This window comes from Pseudopodoces humilis, chromosome 4, assembly GCF_049639895.1.
Source record: "Pseudopodoces humilis isolate 2021_Gansu_Grassland_sample_001 chromosome 4, ASM4963989v1, whole genome shotgun sequence".
NCBI lineage: Eukaryota > Metazoa > Chordata > Aves > Passeriformes > Paridae > Pseudopodoces > Pseudopodoces humilis.
Window position 1 is genome coordinate 30633793 of NC_142203.1, and position 15222 is coordinate 30649014.

The 15222-nt window shown below is 43.8% G+C and overlaps 1 protein-coding gene across 1 annotated transcript; it reads right to left on the reverse strand.

The window, feature by feature from the left end:
* Window positions 1-309: 309 nt before the first annotated feature.
* On the reverse strand, window positions 310-1388 carry LOC148184478 (uncharacterized). Its single transcript, XM_088054627.1, has 2 exons — window positions 528-1388; window positions 310-453 (listed from the first exon to the last, which is right to left on the reverse strand). The coding sequence occupies exons 1-2, from the start codon at window positions 1386-1388 to the stop codon at window positions 310-312; spliced, it is 1005 nt and encodes a 334-aa protein (XP_087910753.1).
* Between the last annotated feature and the right edge of the window lie 13834 nt (window positions 1389-15222).

Consider the following 15222-nt stretch of genomic DNA (forward strand, 5'->3'; position numbering starts at 1 on the left):
TGTATCTGACATCATCAAACTGTACATTTGGCACTAATGTTTTAGGCAGAAATTGTGTTAGGCGCTATCAGAGTTTTCCTCTTCTCATGTGATAAATGCCTGGTCAGTCTTTCACTCCTGATACCTCTGGTAGCATCACCCCAGTGCTTGTTTGAAAGTTTTTCAATCATCACAGCTGCAGCATCATTTCCTGTGTGAGAAGGCACTGCTGAAATGACCTTGGAGTCCTGGGCACTCTTGGCTGATGGTGGAGTATGGGGGCCAGAGAAAGGCACCAGAAGGGGGAGAAGGCAGCACTCAGAGACTTTGTCAGGGAAATGACAATTTATTTCCTTTTTCTTGGCTGAAGAGTTCCTGGAGGTCTGCTAGTGCTGCTGCCGGGGTGGCCTCTTCTTTGGGCAGGGAGAATCGTGGGGGCGGCGGGCTCTCTTCTTCCGAGCATGCCGAGGCTGCCTAGAAGAGTGGTCCCTGCCCTGGTCAGGAGGAGAGGAGCTGCAGCCCTGAGCAGATGGACCTGCTGCCACCACTGTCTGCTCCTGCTCTTCCTGGCGCTGGTCCTGCTCTGAGGAGGTGGGCATAGATGGGGGATGGCTGGGACTCTGTTGGAGACCAGTTTCTGATGTACTGGCTTCCTCCTCTACCTCAGAGCCTGTCGTTCCACTGGCAAGAGTCACTTCCTGGGATCTAGTGTAGCTGGAGCTACTGGAGTTGGTACTGGCATGATGGAAGCACAGCAGCCTCTGGGCTTTGTCACTGCACTGGCCTGCAATGACATTCATGATGCCATAAACCAGCGATGCTGTGTGCCCGTTGAGGAGAGGTTCCAGCAGCTCAATTAAGATCTCTGCATTTGGACCACAGACACAGAGGCCATGCAGGATGGAGCTCTCTGCAGCCTCTGCTCGCCACCACTGATCGTGATAGACTGCTTCCAGCCTCCAGCGCAGCCAGGGAAGCACAGGGTCCAGCAGTTGCTGTTGCCTTTGGAAAAGTTCTGCCCAGACCCCAGGCAATAGGCCACCCATGAACACTGGCTCTGCAGTCCCCTGCTCATCTGGAGACAGCATCCTTTGTGGAGAAGGTGGAGGGGACACCCTGGGGTGATGGAGTCTCTTTCGGGCCAGGTGGAATGGAGCACTCCCTGCCTGGCTGCTGTCCTCTGCCAACACTTCTGAGGCTGTGATGGCAAACTGTAGATAGTCCCGTTTGTTCCGCTCAGAAAACCTGACAGTCTCCATACGTCTGCTGCAGACTGGGCACACTGGATTTGTCTTTGCCCACCGCAGGATGCAGCCCAGGCAGAACCGGTCATTACAGGGCACAGCAGATGCCACATCACTCCGATTGCTGTGGCAGATGGGGCAGCTCCGATCTGCCCTTGTGGCCATGTCTTGCTGAAGCAGGCTGGGGAGAGCTGAGAGCTATAGAAGGAGCTCCCACTTGCAGGCACACTCAGCAGAAGTCCAGGCTTGAGCTAAGCTGGCCCAGCAAGGCTCCGCAGGCACGCACATAACCAGTGAAGGATGTGATATCACAGTCCATCTTCTGGTGATGTTATTTTCCACCACCCAGTGATGTCACAGTCAAATGGATGTCTGGCCCCTGAAAATAAGCAGTGAGGGATGCTAGGTTACAGTCCATCTCCTGATGATGCCATCCTCCCACCCAGCAATGTTACAATGGGATATCCATCCCTGCATTTCCACGTGCCTCTACACATACATCCAAGGCTACTGCAGCTCCATGTTACACTCTCTCTTCTCACCCATGTCTTTGGCTCACCACCACAGTTAAATGCTAGTCACCAAGGCCTTGGCCATGTCTCCAGTTTAAATACCAGTTCATCACTGCATTTCTATGGATATTCCTGTGAATTTTTAGGTGGATTTGGTTTCCTTATTTTGGGCAGGATTTGTGCTTATGCATCTGACCCACACCCAGTTTCATTTTTCCCTTTTCCTGCCAAGTATTTCAGCACTCCTATGAGGCCAGCATTGTTTCTGGAATGAAGTAGTTAAAAGATGTACAAGCATTGTGGAAGCAATAGAGTCCCTTTGACGGGGGAGACCAGGTCAAACCCCACAAAAATAATGACCTGAAGGAACAAATATTCAACTATAGAGTCAGATCCACAACCCGGCTCCTTTCGCAGAGGTCTTTGCAAAAACATTCTAAACTCATTTCCACATTAGAAAGATGGGTCTTTGGGTGTATTTCTTCCACTTCCTTTTTTCTCCACTTTCATTAGAAGTAGAGAATTAGAACAATAAGAACAAATAAAAAATATACCTTCTCTGATAAAGGAAACCCCACAACAAAATGGGTCTCTTGCTCCTCAATCTTCTCCCTTTTTAGGCTGTAGAATTGTTTTCAGCTCACAATTCAACTGGACCAGGTGGGCAGTATGAATTAGTGCTCAACAGGTCTTTTTCAGTGAATGCATCCTTGGGTTTATATCTGAAAATTAGTGTAAAGGGAGATGATTACTACAAAAGCTGTTCTCAAACTTACAGAGTCAAAGGTAGGTGAGTAGGTGGGTAGGTAGGTAGGTAGGTAGGTAGGTAGATAGCTGGACAGGCAGATAGATGGACAGACACAAAAGATACTTTTTGTTAAGTTTCAAACTACATACTATATACTACTGTATTTAATACAATTTTTTATTAACCCTAGAATGCTTGTCCATTAGAAATGTAAAGAAAATAAATACATACATTAGTTGTATATGTAATTGACAGGATCCAGTGGCTGAAAGGAAAGAGCATAAAAATTGGACAATAACATCTCAGTTGCCCATCATCATGAATAAAAATTAGCAGTATTTTATCAAATAAGAAGTATTTCAGGAAGGGCCCTGAAGGATATGGATATTGATATGAAGGACCAAGAGAGAGAATTAATGCCCTAGGCAGCTAAGAATGCTTACTGAAGTAATGATAAATTGACTCCCTGTCGGAGACTCTGAAATGGATTTTTGTCTTCCCAGCCTTGTGAAAGAAGATTCATCACTTGAAAGAGCAATGATGGTAGTATTAAAGTCAATAGCATGTGACAGAGGTGCATTGAAGAAATGATTTAGGAAGTTCAGTGTATAAAATGGATTATTACTATCAAAACAGGGTCAAAAGTCCTTTCATTTCATGGCTCTGTAGAAATGTAAGAGGAATGGGAAAAAAATCCTTGCTCCAAGTAAGTGAGAGGAGAATGTTTCCCTGGAGTTTTTGGGCATGCACCCCCACATGCACAGGGGTATTGTCCAGGCTGGAAATAACTGCAAATGATTCTGTGAAGGCAGAAGTTTTTTAGTGATCTTGCCACTTCCATGGTCTTTTGAATTGCAATAATCAAAACAGAAGTATACAAATTTTGCATCTGACCTTTGATGCCTGTGAATAATCAGAGTCTCTGATAAAATAAAACGGAATCACTGGTGATGCTAATAAAGCATCAGCAGTTTGGCTTTGAGCCTTGTAGTATCTGTTTCTACACACAAAAGGACTTGCTGCTGTTGGTAATCAACATGTTGGAAGTGGTTAACACAAATAGATTGAGATACCACTGACCACCTGCCCCACAAAACCAGCAGAAGATATAAAATTTATCCTCCAGGCTTTCATATCCTCAGTGTATATATGTATTTTGTCAGAAACGGCTGGAAGACCACATTTAAACCACATTTTATTTATTTAGTAGTGTAAGGAAGGAAAAGAAAGTCAGAAAATATTGGGGAGAAAATATCTGTAAGCCATACCAAAAAAAAGTTCTGACACAGCTCTGTCTAGAATTGCTAGATTAGCATTCCTTATTCACTAGAAGCAAACTGTAATCAAATATCATGCTTTGCAGAATGTCAGTAGCATGTTCCCTGAGAAAACTGATTACAACTAGTTCATCTGTAATAAGGAGTTAAAAGGGACATTTTCCTCTATTAATAGCTTTACTTACTGGTACTATCCTTCTGTCTTACATATGTAAAAGTGGTACAAAGTATTATAAAATAAAAAGTTCAAATAAATATGTCCTTTGTCTTCTGCAGTGCTATTCTAGCTGAGTCTAGTGAAATATTCCTTTGCTTTTTGTTAATTAGTAAATGTCTCTTAATTTTCTTTATCACATGCAATTTCACATGTAACACAAGCTCTCTCAGCTTGCCCTTTTTCTTACGTGTGAATGTCTAAACAACAGATACCAACTCAGTGTTGCCAGGTGTGGATATTCATCCTGGTACAAACACAAGAAAGCCAGTTAAATCCAATACCCATCTGCTAAGACATTTAGATACAAAGAGGGCTACCAAAGCTGCAGCCTACAGCAGAGAAGTCATTGGAGTGAGCATTCAAATATTTGCTGTCAAACACATGCTAAAACAATGTGCAGCAGACAAAGACTTGTGTGTGCATGCTTTATAGCATGGCACAAAGGCAAGAGCTGCTCATCACCCTGAATGAAGCACTTGATAATTCCTCAGTCCAGGTTATAGCAGTATTGAATTATTTGCATTGGGAAAGACCCTTATGATCAAGTCCAACTGTAAACAAAAACCTTGTTATAAGTACAAATGCAAATATTTAAACTTTACCATTTCCTGCAGGGTGAGGAAAGGCATTGTTTTCCCAGATGCAGCAGAAATGCATATGCCAAGAATGATTCCTGACAGCAAAACAATGAAGGAAATATCTAGCAACAAGTGCAATCCAGCAGGGATCTGACCTGGGATGTTTCTTGCTTTACCTGTGGGCAATGGGCAAGACAAAGGAGACCCATTGTGATGCTGGCAGATGATGATAAACTAGGAAAGAGGAGGAGGAGGAGGAGGAGGAGGAGGAAGAGGAAGAGTTTGTCAATATGTACGGGAGCAGGGCTATCATCCACAGGCACCAGAACTGGGGGAAGGAATGAGCTAAAAGGAATCCCATCAAATTCAGCAAGGAAAAAAAAGGGATTATCACTTCTGCTTGGCATTTGTCAGACCACAAATGGATCCTGCATCCAGGTCCTGATCCACAAGTCAAGATGGAAATTGGCAAAATAATTTTTTCTCACAAACTCAGGGAAGACCACCATGAGAGTGGGGCTGGAGCACTGACTCTGATAGGTGAGGCTGAGTCCAGGACAGGTTCACTCTGGAGCAGAGTCAGCTGTAAGGCATTTGGAAGCACCTTGAGGCTATGGACTGGGATCAAGGGGCTGAGGCCAAGCTCTTCACAGAGGTGCCTGGCAGGAGAAAAGAGGAAGTGGCATCAGCTGAAGCTGGAGAGGCTTGTGCTGGAGGTAAGGAAAAGCTTAAGACAATGTGGTGAAGTGAGGGCCCAGAGAGGATTTGCATCCTTTAATTGGTAAAGCCCCAGGCAACCTGGTCTGACCCGATGAATAACTGCTTTGAGCAGAAGGCTGAAGGAGAGATCTTGTGAGGTGACTTCGAGCCTGAAGGATTCCTCAGTTCTAAATTTTCCGTGACTGGTGACCTCATCGATGTTCCAGAGGTTCACTGTAGGGTCGCGCCGAGTACCTGAGGGACGGCGGAGCACAGCGCCCCCCGCTGGGCCCGGGCTCGCGCGGGGGGGCGGGGCCAGCGCGGCCCTCGCGCCGCGGCCGTTCGCGCTCGGCCGTTGGGCGGGCGGGGCCGCGCGCCCGCGTGTGTCGCGACTGTCGCCGCCGCCCCCGCCGCCGTCAGCCCCGGCCCGGCCGACATCGAGGTTGTGTGTCAGGCGTTCCTTTGTCAAACCCTGAATTAGCTGCCTTTTTGGAGGCGGCCCTATGCAATGGCGAAGCTGGGGTGTGCACTGAGACATTTTCAGCGGCGTCACGTGCCCGAGAAGTAAAAGCATCTTTAGTTCAGTGCTTGTTTATTAAAGCAAAATTTAAAAAAGACAAGCGAATCAAAACTATCCCGCATTCCAGAGCACGACACGATTGCTTGTGTTGGCCAAATTCGGTGCTCATTTTCAGGGGAAAAATGCACATAAGTAGATTCATTCATGTAGATGAAGTGGAAGCTTTTTAGGTTATGTCTTTGATCCTAAAGAGTATTTTGAGAATTGCCACTGAAGGCAAACATTTTTTTTGAAGATTCAGGGAAGTGGTTAAATGGAGTAACTTGTTTTATGTTTTCTATGGAATTGTTTTATGGAACATGTTTTATGTTTTCTATGTTCACAATTTGTGAACATTTGGTTGGTACAAAGCATCTTCACAGGTTCATACTTTATGGCACTTAACAAGCTGTATGTGTCCTTTGCTCTACCTGTGGCTGGTCCTTGTTGTGTAGAAAACCGTAAGTCTCGTGCAGAGAGGGGCATGAGAGAGGTCATTCTGTTACAGCACCAAATGCAGTGTCTCCTTTTGCTTTTGAGCACAAAGGGAAAGAAAGAGGTTGGCTGCATCTCTTGCTGCTTCATGAGACCTGCCTAGAATGTAGGCACTTGAAATATGTGTGTTGAAGCTACTGTTTTACTGTCCCCTCAGTATTTTGATGCCTTCAATTAAGTTTCTAGGTGGTAAACCCTTGGCTGGTGCAAACTTGCCACTGTTGCTCTCTGTGTTGCAGCAATTAGTCATCTTCCTCTTGGGCATCTTTCCAAATAGATGTATATTCTGATGAATCCCCTACAAAGCTCCAGCCCAGACTGGGCTGTTCTGTTTAGTGCTGGGTACAGAGGAGCACACAGTGGTGGCAGGACTCCTTCCTTAGTGCCCACTAAGTGAATTTTCTTGCCTGCACTTTGAACTTTGTATGTTTTGACAGCTTTTGAACAGTGTTTTGACAAGTATATATTTTCCATTTCTGAGGGCTTTGGCAATTAGGGCCCAGATTTCTTTCTTAGTGATAGAGGGGTTAAGTGTGTGGATCAAGGAGTTGTTGGAGAACAGGTGTTTTGGTTTTGAGTCCTCATGAGTTATGTATGTATGTGGTAAGAAGGGTGTTGTTGGTCCTGGATATAAAGTGGTTAAAGATTTGCAACTTATTCTGTGTTGAAGAGTAGTTTAGGGACTACTAGGCCTTTGGTTTGATAGGTTCCCTCTTTTGGTTAAAAATTTGCTTTCTTTAACTTTTGGCTCTTCCCAGACTTCCCTGGGTGTTTAGCTCCTGTGTAGACCCAGCCTTTTTTGCATATTTTTATATGGCTTCATCAAAAAAAGTCTTTTTCTATTAATATACACAGGCATTGCCCTTTAAATATTTGAGTAAGACCAGATACAAGGTGGGGAGTGTGATTATTTTGAATTATCCATATCCTATTACCCAGTGTGATGATCCTGTTACCCAGTGTCCTTTTGTCTTCTATAAACTCACACATTCCAGTTTTCAAAAGCCTTCTTTTCCTTAATAGAAGGAAGTGTTGCAGGCTCTAAACAATCTTTCATCTTCAAGGCACTGATGGCTAGCCTGTTTGCAGAAGAGACTTTTATTCTTGAACAGGTGATAATGAGAATATCTTTCTGTCTAAAGTAAATTCCAGGTACTTAACTTCAGGCCTTTACTTCCTCAGTGGAACAGAAACCTAACTAGGTTGTCTAGCTTTATGAGTTTTTTTTAACCCTATAGATTTTTGCCACATAATCATGGAAACAGACCCATGCAGTAAATAGTTGCCTACAAAATACATATGGAGCAGGAGAGAGCAGCTCCAAAAAGCAAGAAACATGTTATAATTTAATAATTATTAAATTATTAATTAGACTTAGTATTTGGATGATGTGGGGTGAGATTCACAGCCAGAAATGTATGGCTCATAAATTTTTGCATGTGCAGTTTTGCACCACACAAACCTGTGCAGTGGTTTGAGTGAGATGTCTCAGTATAATACATGTGTAAGTCTAGTGATAACTAGGAAGGTGACTAAGCTTGATTTCTCCCTATGGGTTTCTTCTTGTTTCTCATAGCTAGTGTCATAAGCAAGAGCAAAGTTCAGACTGTGAGGACATGTATTCTCACTTGCTGTGTTCTGTTTTTTTGGTTTTGTGTTTTGATCAATAGGTACTTTGTAAGAGTTTGAGTTTCAATTTGGCAAACAGCTGAATTTAAAACACTTGCCATGTAAACCACGTTAACCTCATGTTACTTGTCCTTTCAGGGTGGAGAAGAACAGTTATTCCTGTGTCCCAAAAATTATTACAAGAAAATAGCAAGCGATCTTTGGGGTTTTTTTGTTTGTTTTTTTTATTTATTTATTTTATTTTATTTTATTTTGTTTTTTAAGGAGACTATTTTGGTTCAGTGTGAGTCTTCAGGAAGTAAGCCTGTGAACATTGTGGTGGAACAGAGAGCTTCACTTGGCAACATGACCTGTGGGAACAGTTCCCTTGAGCCAGAGGACCCTTGTAAGAAGAAAGTCTATATGTTTTTAGAGACGACTGAGCTACTCTGAGCCTGACTTTTACAGAAAGGGGAGAGCAGAGTAGTTGATCCAGGAGAGCTGATGGTAGAGTTTGATGAGCTGTTACTCACTTCAAAGGGTAGTCTCTCAATCCCAGGTAATGTTAGTTAATAACTCATCTCACAGTGCCTATCTACCAGTTTTTAGCTTTTATGTAATTACGGAGGTCTCTTTGTCAGTACAGAGAAGAAACAAGGCTAGAATTCTTTTCATGAGATGTGAATGTCTCTGTTCAAAGTTCTTGTGGGTGCCATTTATGGGGCTAGAGCTGCAGTTTTTATCAGGGTACTTCAAAGCTTTAAAGTTTTGAAAACTTGGAAAAATCCCTATTCTTTAAACACCAGGCCTCAAATTCCCAAGGAAGAGCCTGCCTTTCAGGACATTGTTGGGAAAGAGGAAAGTTTGGCAAGAAAGTTTCACACATATGTATGCTTGGCAGAAAGCTCTCTGAAAGTAGAACCTGAAAGCGGAATAGAGATGAAAGCAAGTTTTGATATAGAAGAATAATAGATGTCTAAATTAGGAATTGCTGAGCCAGTTGTTACTGGATAACTAAGAAAGCAAAGGTTACGTCAAGCTGGACAGAGCTTTTATGGCTAGAGCAAAGGATATGTTGGCCACAAACAAAAAAGGTGTTTTTACCAAGCAGAAATAGGTCTTAGGAAAAGCAGAAGATACCACAGGCAAACAAATGTGCTGATGTAGCAGTAGAGAAAATATCTAAGAATTTTCTACTGCAAGAAAACAGAAAAACAACTTTAAGCTTCAACTGTAACATACTAACTCATGTGGTTGGATAGTAATGACCATAATATGGTAATGGCAGTAGTTATGATAGGCTATAGGTAATAGTAAAGGTATTGTGTATGATGCTGATTGGTTGTTAGGCATTGAGATGTTCAGCAAAGAGAAAAGTATAATACATTCTAACCAGAATTAATGGGGCTTCAGGTTTGCCTATAAACTGGAGCTGGCAGGTTTAGGTGTGGCTGTTACCCATGACCCATGAATACTATAAAATCATCTAGGCAATAAACAGCATTTTGAAGAGCCACCTGTTGTCCCACACCTCTTGTCTCAGGCTCTTACAGGCCATGTTTTATAGTCTCTGATAGAAGTCCAGTTGCTAGGTGTGCTGCCAAGGGAGACATAAACAAGGTCCAGTGTTGACTCAGTGTTCACTTTGCTTCCTAGATGTCCATCTGCTGCACCTTTCCAGAAGAGCTGCTCTACTGGGGGAAAGATTGTGAAAATGGACTATCTGGGATCCCTTTCTATATAGTTAAGACTTATAGATGTATTATATTGTTGTATTTAAACAGCTAGAGGTAGATGAATATTTAGATAGATATACAGATATTTGCATGCTTAGATGCAGGCAATACAGTTGTAGCAATCTGCAATTAATTAATTTTTTTAACTGAAATTGGTATTTGTATATTTATGTATATTTAGCAGACTCTCTGCCCATGTCTCTCTCCTGGGCAGCATGTACATCCTGTCCTGTCCCTGAGAGTTCAGACCAGTCTTCCAGGGTGGGAAGGAACAGCAGAATCACTGTCATCACTCTCTGTTGTCCTTGGAGACCCTGAGAGCTGTGGACACCATGCTGGAAGCAATGCTGCTCAACTCTCCTCTCTCCAGAGTTGATGAGGTTCTGCATGACATCTTTGAGCTCTGGCCTGTGAAAGAGTGGGCATCACAGGGCTGTTCCTCACCCTAGATAGGAGGGATTGCCCAATCCTGTGTCCCCATGTGAGGAAAAAGACACAACTTTGGGGGTTCAAATAAACTAGGGTGTTTATTAAGAGAAAAAAAACAAAGGGGGGGAAGGGATAATGGGTGAGGGAGAAAAAAAAGAAAAGAAATTTAAAAAAAGTCCCGGGTCTGAGGATTGAGAAATCCTCTGGCCGAACCGGCGTTCTGGTCCCAAAGCAAGAACTCAGCAGCACTGCAGTGAATGCAGCTAATCTGCACTCAAATTTATGTAAAAAAGTCTCTAAAAGAGATGTAGACCGGAGTCTGCAGTGTTGGGTCCTCAGCTGCAGCTAATCCACAGTTAAAGGGCAGTTCTTCAAACTTCACAGGTCCTTTTATAATCTCTGTCCCCTCAGCTTGTTGCTGGCAGTCCCACCCCTATAGCTGTTGATTGGTGCTGGTAACATTTTCTCCTCCAACAGTTTGCTGTCGTTGGGATAACTGAGGTTGTGGAGGGAAAGTTCCTCATTAGTATGGACTGTTGCCGTGGTGTCAAGCTACAAGTTTTCTGGGGCAGGTTAAAAATTCTTTGTAAGATGCTGCTGGTGAGGGGATTTGCTTTGAAGAGCTTGAAAGTAACAAACTTAAAAGGGATTATTAAAGTTACAAATAATGCATCAATAGCAACAAACAAATGAGTAAGGGACCACAAAAATAGGGATAATGCTTATGACAATCAAACATTCAATTGGAACACACACAAAAAACAACCAGTACAATTCTACAATGAACAACTTCTAAACAACAACAACAAACAATCTCACATGCAAAAGCCAATCTAAGGTTTTATAGACAACACCCAGATCAATGCTATGCAGGCAGTGTGCTGTGGGGAGGGTGCTTAACTCCCCTGGGGAAGCACCAGGGGCTGGCACCAAGCTCTTTTGGAGTACAGTAGCTGCAGAGGATGACATCTGCCTTGCGAGAGGGTTGGCTGAGGGCCTTTGTCCCAGGCCTGCAAGGAACTCCTGGAGCAGGAGCCCACCAAGACTGCTCAAGGGCAGAGCTTGAGGGACCATGCAAATCTTGCCCAGGAGTGGAGTCACACTGCTGCTGCTGCTGGAGTGCATGTTTGCTCCCAGGTCTCATCTGCAGCTTCTCTTTTCCCAGGTGCTGCTGGACTTCACCAACTCTGACACCACTGTAGGAGACAGATTCGGGAATCAAGAGATGACCCAATATGAGTTAGCTGCTTGTTCCAAATTTATTACAATCTTAGCTACATTTTTATAGTATTTTGAAAAGGTAACATGCCATCTATATTCTATTATGATTGGATAATTGCTATTTTTCATGTGTTAACTTCTACATTTCTATTGGTCCAGCTCATAACACGCGAGCTCTGTAAGATACTTTTTAGTGAAACTTATTAAGATATATTAAGCAGTTATATAGGATACATTCTGCAGAATTCACATCCTGACAAACTTCATAAGATACATTCACAAGATACATTTAGCAGATTTCTCATCCTAAATTCTCATCTATTCTTCATTGTCTTATTAAAAATTAGTCTTCTTCATTTCTTTGATACAATATTTTGCCAAGGACTCATGCTAGCTTAAAGTCAGGGTTGTGCAGGCCTTCTAAGGAGCTATGGCCTCGAGAAGCAAGCCATTCTTCAACACACCACTGCTGTGCAGAGGAGGAGAGAGGATCAGGAATCTGAGTCATGGGCTGGCTGACATTTCCAAATGCAAGGTAAGGTTCAGGCAGTTTCCAGCCAGGCCATGCTGCCCTCCCTGCAGCTCTCCCCATAAGGCTGCTGTCCAGCTGGCTGCTTCTGAAGACCCACAGGATCCTTCACAGCCTGGTTTCACCTGGATGCAGTCCTGAACCCTGCTGTTAAAGAAGCTTCCCTGTCTGACCATCCAGGAGGCACTCTGGCAGTCACACCACCTGAGCTGGGAATGAAGCCCTTTCACAGCTTACACTCCTCACACTCACAGTCAGACCAGGATTTCAGCTCAACCCCAGGTTTCCCATAGCAGATTCTCAGACATCCATGTCCTTCAAACAGCTTAATTGTGGTGGAATAACTAAATAACAACAGCTCCAGCTGGTGCCTCTGAGAAGGGACCCTGAACAAAGGAACCCCTGAGCTTTCATACCCTCACAGCACCAGTGTCTGGGGGGGGGTCTCAGCCCCTTCTGTGTCTCAGTGTCCAGTCCCTGATGGTGCCACAGGTCCCTGTGCCCCTTCCTGTGCCAAGGGTTACCAGCTCATGGTCTCTTGCCTTGGGCTCCCAGCCAGAGCTCAGCTTGTGTGGGAAATGGAAAAATGAAATTTTCTACGGATGTTGAAGGGTTCAATCTGCAGCCTTGGAAAGAGCTTGGTTTAATGAAATAATAAAGGTACACAAACATTAAGTAGAAAAATTATAACTTGTGTTCCTATAGTTATAAGTAAGAATGTATTGAGTAAGTAAGAAATTACATTAGGTAAAATAGTGTGAGGTTTGAGCTGTAATAATGGGACTTATAGAGTAGGCTGGGGATCTAGAAGCTATAATAGAGCTGTGTATGAGTACGTGACCTGTCAGCTTATTGGCTAAGAGACAGATGCAGTGCAGCAAAATTAAGCAAAGGTGATAGGTTAATAAGTAGAAACAAGTTTTGTGTCAACTGTCTGTTGGACCAAAATGTTATATATTGCCGTGTGAAGAAGAAACTTGTGACTTCCTTGAGCTATGGCTGACTTGTTGCTCCCCTCTAAATCTCACACCTTGGGACTGATATCTTATCTGGCTACTTGAGCAATAAATCATCTCAAAGCAAGGTTGTCCCATCCCTCTTTTTTCATCTCTACAAGCCTGCAACTCTCATTGCAACTGCAACTTCCTCAATAGCCTGCCTCCCTAACAGGCAAATGCCAACCATAGTGGGGCACGAGGGGAAGGGGAAAGGCACCAGAAGGGGGAGAAAGCAGCAGACGGAGACTGTGTGAGGGAAATAATGTATTTCCTTTTTCCAGTCGAAAAATGTGCTGGAGCTCTGCTAATTCTGGCAATGAAGTGGGTTGCTTTCATGGTTTGGTAGAATCCTGGGGCCAGAAGCCCTCCTGTCTTGGGAATGCCAGGACCCAAGTGGGAGTGTGAGAGTGTTCCTAGCCCTGACAGGGGGCAGTGGGGGGGTGGCTGCTGCCCTTGATACCTAGAGATTTCCGCTTTCTATACATTTTTCTTATATTTGTAGATTTGTAGACTACTAATACATGGCTTGTAGCACAGGTTGTAGCTTCTAGTACTTTTCCTACTCTTCCCTCTACTTTTTTGAACAGTAAGCTAACCTTTTAACACATTCCTGAAATGGTATTTAATCTTGCTTTTTAGGCTAGCAAGGACACTGTGTTTTCCACTAGAACTTAGAAGACATAACAAGAAAGCCCCTGGAACAACTCCAGTGGGGCGGAACCCAGAGAAACTAACCAACTGCTCTTCTAATGGGACAATATTTTTTAGATATGCTACTTTGTTAAACTTACAAAAATTGTAGAAATACAGTGCCAGGCGTGCCCATGACCATGGGGGCACCTGGAAGCTTCTAATGAAGACCTGTGGGTTTTTCCTATTTTAAGACTAGTGCAAGAGTTTTCTCTTTTGACATTAGGCAACACCCTGGGCAGAGGAACTTGCTACCACCACCTCCCCCTGCTCTTTCTGGGGCTGCACCTGCTCTGTACCAATCAGCACAGATGGCTGGAGGATGTGGAGGGCACAGAGGGCAGCTTCTGATGTGCTGGGTTGGTGCTCCATGTCAGAGCCTGCAGGGCTGCTGGCAGGGGTTGGATGCCAGCTGGGAGTCCCTCCCTGGGAGCCGGTGGAGCTGGTGGAGTGGGAACTGGCCTCAGGGCTGTTGTCCTCCTTCCCAGCAGCATGGGAGAGCAGCAGCCTCTGGGCCTCCTCACTGCATTGGCCCACAATGAAATTGACAGTGCCAGCAACCAGCTGTTCTGTATATTCCTCCAGGAGAGGCTGCAGCATCTGGACCATGACCTCCCCATTGTCACAGATCAAGTGGTAGCTTCAGCCAAACCCTATCTTAAACTCAGATTTTTGACAACTTAAATTTAGGTGGCCCACACCTAAAATCACTCTGGTCTGCAAGTTCTAAGGACTGCAGATCAAGTCTATTTATAAAATGAGTTATTTATTGAGCAGACAGCAGATAACTGAAACAAGGTCTTAATCAGTTAGTTATTACGTGATATAAACCAAACAGGTCATCTAATAGATGACATAAAACTGTACACAATATTATTGCACCTATATTAAAGCTAGTAAAAGAGTTAGTATAGATTGGGAGTCAGATGTAATTTACTGCTGAAATTATGATAGTGTACACCAAATCCTTTCACTCAACCTCAGAGGAGTAACCACAAATCAGCTGTCTGCACTTTGGGGGAAAATCCCACACAATTTTAGGGAATGTGTAGACAACTTCCCGCTTTGTGAAAATTTGGTGTAGATTTTATGATTTGTAAGGTGAGGTGTCTGTCAGTCAGAAATTCCAGCTTATCTTTCCAGATGTCACTCCCACAGTGAGATGTTTGTTGTCAACTGGGAGTGTTACTCCCATGGTGAGAAAATAACTCACTATAGGACAGCTTGTCATGTTTGCATTTTTCTACCAATTAGCAAGAAACATCTAAGTTCTTCTGGGGCAAGATGCTCTGTTATTCCACCAGCTAAAAGCAACAGATAAGCTGTTCTGGGGCAAGATGTCCTGCTACACCCATCTGGACCACAGAGGAACAGGGCATACAAAGTTGCTCTCACTGCCAGCCACCATGAGGATGCTGCAGGCCCCTGCTTAGCTGGGGAGAGTATGGAAAAATGGACATAATAAAATGGAGAAACATTGGTTCCTTGCTGTCCCAAGGAGGAGATGAAGAAATGCCCAAGCCCCTGGAGCAAGATACCCTCCTGACTCCTCAAGCCCTTCTCACTACCACCCTGAGGACACTCAGCCCTCCTTTTACAGATATTTATATATACTCATTTTATTTATAAAATGAGTTATTTATTGAGCAGACAGCAGATAACTGAAACAAGGTCTTAATCAGTTAGTTACTACGTGATATAAA